The sequence below is a fragment of the Montipora foliosa genome, chromosome 14, assembly GCF_036669935.1.
Source record: "Montipora foliosa isolate CH-2021 chromosome 14, ASM3666993v2, whole genome shotgun sequence".
NCBI classification, from domain to species: domain Eukaryota; kingdom Metazoa; phylum Cnidaria; class Anthozoa; order Scleractinia; family Acroporidae; genus Montipora; species Montipora foliosa.
In genome coordinates this window covers 22,295,901-22,300,900 of record NC_090882.1, presented here as the reverse complement: position 1 = coordinate 22,300,900, position 5,000 = coordinate 22,295,901, and the positions used below count along the sequence as shown (strand labels likewise).

The following is a 5,000-nucleotide window of genomic DNA, read 5'->3' as shown; positions in this document are numbered from 1 at the left end:
CTGCCCCAGACCGTAATAGCATGAATGAAAATATGATATATTGGAGCATATAAAAAAAATCTAGATAATGTCGTAATTTAGAGGGAACTTCAATTTTTTTGTCGTTTGTATGTTGTATCTGTGCATGGCTTTCTCAAATGTTCTCTCCACTTCGCTTTTTCAGTGGCTACATGCACATCCCTAAGTTTAAAGGCTCAAGGTGTTGCGTAATTTCCAAAGGAAAACAGGCCATTTCGCGACAGCGAGGACAGCAGGCAGAAAAATGTCCTGAATGTGCAAAAATCGGTATTTCACAGACGACAACTTTATACTAGAAACAGATCACTCTCGTGTCTTAGTTCCGTCTAGTAAGTTAGATATCTGTTCAACAAACAGCCTTTATTCAAACGAACCCAGCAATTTTTGAGATTCCGTAGCAATTTTTACAAAATTATTTGTCCTGACGTTCATCACAAGCTCACATCCAATTTCTTTCAAGCCTACTCTTGAGAGCTACGCATGCTGAGCTCAAGAAAACGAAGTAGAAAATCAGATAAATTAATTCCGCATGCACGAAGATAAGGTGCCAGAAGTGGGGAATAATGCGAACAGCCTTCACGCTACCTCATTTTCAAGTGGCGCTAAATTGTACATGAGATGCTGCAGTGTGCGACCGATTTGGCGTGGGGTAAGTCCTGGATTCCCATGGACCCCGAATATTTCATATCCTAGGGGAAATGACTCCACCCCCCCCCCCCCTCCCCCCGTTTTCCTTCCCAGAATAGAGGCAAAAGACAGAACATAAAATGGTTTCAAAATCACACGAGGGTACTTTAGTTGAGTACAAAGGACTTAACCTAGCAGAGTCTGTCCCGATGCAGAAAGAGGGTGGAGTGGCTGGAAGCTCAGGAGGGTCTAACCTGCGATCAGGCCCATTTTTAGCTTCGCCCATATGTTCTCTTATGTCGTTAACTCCACATTACGTACCACGCGAAACTAAAATAGAGCCTGATCGCAGGTTACAGAGGGTCAGGAAGTAAAACAGGTCGCGGGCAATGACAATTCTGGCAAAGAAGTCGATTTTGAAAACGCCGAGTTTGAAGGAAACAAGAGACAAGAGCATGAAAAAGATACCAATGGAACAGACAAAACTGATGAACGAGCGCGATATTTGAAACGGAGAAGAGACAACGTTTCTGCGAAGAAATCTCGCGACGCAAAAAGATTGCGAGAGCTGTCAGAGGTGACGTACGTTCGGCGAGAAAACTCCTTCTTGAGAAAATTTTTTTGTGATAAACTCTGTCCGGTCTGAACGACTGAAAACGTATCTTGAAGTAACTGAGAAATGGAACTTTTTACAAAAGTAACGTTTTTAAATGGATATGTTCTATTTCCAAATTAAATTAAGTTCTTACAGAAGCTCATGACGTTGGAGCGTTTAACTCTGCTTCACAGCTGGGGTTTTCAGTTTTTGAGTTTAAAAATTTCCTTATTTGGATGCAACGTAGCTCGTGCATTTTCCCGCGCTTGCAGCATCGATCTAATTTTTGTCCATATTTGGGCATAAAACTGGTGACCTAAAATTCCCAGCTTTAATTTCAAGGAAAAGAGTTGTAAGTTACACGATTCGAGGTCACGTGCTTCCAGTTCTTACTAATGACGTATTAGCAAAGTTTTACTAATAATTTACCCATTTACCCCTAAGGCGGGTTCAATTGACGAGTAAAATCGTCTGGCGTTAGACTGAAAAATCTACGGTAAATTCTTACACTCAGGAGAGCAAAGGTTAAAGGGTACATAGTTTTTGAGTGGATCCGGATGTTAAGATACATAGTAGGGGCCTTTAGATTCTCGGACGAGGACGAGAACGAGTGCGAGATTTGACTGCACTTTTCAGCGAAAATACTTAGAAATCTAAATCTAGACGATTAATCTTACTCTTTGTTAGTAACAAAGGTTGCTCAGTTATTCTTATTGCTGGTAACTGAGTCTTTTCCTGATCGAAAAATGCCAAAACTGCTACCGTGTTGTTGACTTGTTTTGACACGACGACATTTTTGCAAAACCTCGTACTAAAATGAGGACAGTATCTCGTTTTTTCCGTCAAAATGACGCTGGTTTGCGCGCGCTCCCTCACTGGAGAAATTAGGGAATTTAAGATCTACAACGGCGACGGTCGACGAAAACGTCACCTCAAAATATAACTTGGCTCTATCATAAGTCTTTCGCGATTATTCAGTCTCGTTCACGTCCTACTTTGTGGGCGAAGTATCCTAAAAATAAATTGGTACGAGCGGTTTTAAAGTTAAAATAGAGAATGAAAGATTCTCTGTTGCATGCTTACGTTGTCGTCAAAACTTCAAATTTAGTGATTTCACGTCGTCATGAAGAGGACCGCTGAGATACTTGCTAAAATCCGTGCTGCACGTGCTCTTTTAACCAATGATATTATTTCTTTGTGGCGTTGTCGTAGTCGTAGCCGTCGTCGTTTCTTAAATTCCCTATTACCGACATTGAGGGTCGCAGTTTTGATGTAATTTATCCTATTTCAAACAAAATGTCAGGGGATTCTTGCGACAACTTTAGTTTTTCATGGTTTATATAAATTGAGTAACTTTTATTCAGAATCAAATTTCCACACTTTTAACTGTTTGACTCCTACAAAATTATGTAATAGGTTATTTGTAGTGGTAGATGAGGTCCCAAGTTCTTTTGTGCACCTCCATATTTGCTCAGTTCTTGACCTCAAATTATTTGAAAAACATTTATCTAGTTAACGATTCTCTTGAATTGTGCCAAAGACTGGTACTAAAAAATAAATAGATAAATAAATAAACAAACAAACACATAAACAAATAAATAAAGGCATTGAGTCCATCAGCGTCTTTTCAATACGTAACTGAAGACAAGAGAGGCACACACAATGCATTTTTACCTTTGGGCACACTTATCCGAAAAATTGTTTTTTTTTTCCTTTATCGGGACTTGGACCCCCCCCCCCCCCCCCCCACGGGAAAAAAGTTGGGCCCTAGGGATCCCCACGACACTAGGTCGCCTCATTAATCTGCTGCGTTGCCAGCGTGGTAGCCTTGATGATGTAGGGGCTTTCAGGTGATCTGGTGACGTAATTTGGGGGACTGGGAATGAACATTTTAACGCCGTATCCCACACCGCGCGCGACCTTAGGTGTTGTTTCCAAATTTCCTGCAGTATTTCCATCGCCAAAACTCAACAGATCATTCCGTATCGTAAATACTTTTGTTCTTGGGCCATCGTAGTTTGATTAAAAATAAGACACAAACAGCAGTGATAAACATATTAAACTTGTTCATTTTGATTTTGACTTGACGTTTCGTATGTGCTCTACATATCATTCCGTGTCTCCCACATTACCTGTTAATGAATGAACACTTCCAGGTGATCTGGTGACGTAATTCGGAGGACTTACGTCCTTACGTCGGAGGACTAACCTCGCCTCTGCCAAGATGAATTCGAAAATAACATTCAAGGCCGCGCGCGGTTGTGGGATACGGAGTTAAAATTTTTCTTCCCAGTCCTCCGAATTACGTCACCAGATCACCTGGTTAGCGTGGCCGACTAGTAATCAGGGAGACGTGGGTTCGAGTCCCCCTCAGGGTAAAAACCAGTGTGTCGAAAGGTAAAAATGCACTGTGTGCTTCTCTTCTCTCTTCAGTTACGTATAGAATAGCCTTTCAGTTGCTTCAAAATTTCTGACTTTCATTCGTCTTTTCAATGTCAGTTTAAAAAAAGTCCGGTGGAAAAACGAGGGAGATGTGCTTTATTTTTTCCCTATGTATTTTGCCTCTCCATGAAGCGAAGCCCGTTCACTCAAGCATTTCTTCCCTTGGTTTTTTCAAGCTGGTGAATTTCACAATCAACAATCACTTCAGATGAACTGTTGAACAAGCCACCGTTAGAACACCGTTAAAACACCGCATCGCGCGGAAGAGTCTAGATTCTAGGCAAGCCATGCATCCACAGTAAAGATACTTAAACAGGTGTTATCTGAAGTCTGGTATCTGTTGAGAAACAAAACATGAAGAAGGTTTTATGGGTTTATTGTTATCCGTAGAGAAACATTTCTCCCCTGCAAATAAGACGAAGAAATACAGTAAAGTAGGGCGGGTTATCCAATTAAAAATATGGTCAAACCTGTTCGAGCAAGACTTCTGCCGCGGAAACAACGAACTCGTCAACAGTCATTGTCTGGCTGGTAGCTCCACTCTTCACCAAAGCCTTCAAGAAGAGCAAAAAACCCTGATAGTTATCTCTAAAATTTCTTAGGGATTTTTACTACTGCTAGTGCTGCTGATGCTGCCATAAGTTCTACAGCCAGTACCACAAAGAAGGTACTAGGGAGATATTTAGGCACGCGCGTTTTTGAGACGCGGACGGAAACCGGAAGAGAACATTTCGCATGCCAGGATACTTAACAAGGAAAATGTGGTTGTGTGAAAACAGGTTAAAAGGGAAAACAGCTCACTTCCGGTTGCAGTTCGCGTCTCAAACACGCACGTTCGTAAGCTCCCCATTAGAGAGCTTTAGCAACGACGACGGGAACGGCAACGAGAACGTCATCTAAAAACATAAATTCGCGTCATTGCAATCACATCGAGACTATTCCAAGCTTTTTAATAATTATGGCAAAGGTGTAGCAGTCCCTCAGGAATGAAACCATTGTGAGCGGCGCTTAATTTAGGGGAGAAAATGACAATTTATTTCCAACTGCTGACGTTGTCCACAAAACCTCAAATTTGGCTATTTCAGACGTTGTTTTTTTGCAGACGACGGCAAAGAAATGGATAAAAATGAAAAATGCCCGTGCAGAGCGTGCAGAGCGTGCAAAGCTACTGTTTTTGCCAACCAAATATGCAAATATTTGGGACGTTCTCGTTGCCGTCGGCTAAAGCTCCCTAAAAACTCCTACACTCCCTGAAGTGTAACACTCAAGTGGAGGAGGCTACCTTGTTCACTTATGTCCAGACATGGCCCTAATTTGA

At 41.6% G+C, this 5,000-nt stretch overlaps 1 protein-coding gene across 1 annotated transcript in view; it reads right to left on the bottom strand.

The window, feature by feature from the left end:
- Positions 1-2,560: 2,560 nt before the first annotated feature.
- Positions 2,561-5,000, bottom strand: part of LOC137984725 (tubulin polyglutamylase complex subunit 1-like) — a 14,069-nt gene continuing 11,629 nt past the window's right edge. Inside the window, exons 9-10 of the mRNA XM_068831986.1 lie at positions 4,153-4,236; positions 2,561-4,019 (exon numbers count right to left, since the gene is read on the bottom strand). Coding sequence (XP_068688087.1) covers positions 4,002-4,019; positions 4,153-4,236 — 102 coding nt within the window. The 3' untranslated portion in view covers positions 2,561-4,001. The remainder of the gene's footprint in view (positions 4,020-4,152; positions 4,237-5,000) is intronic.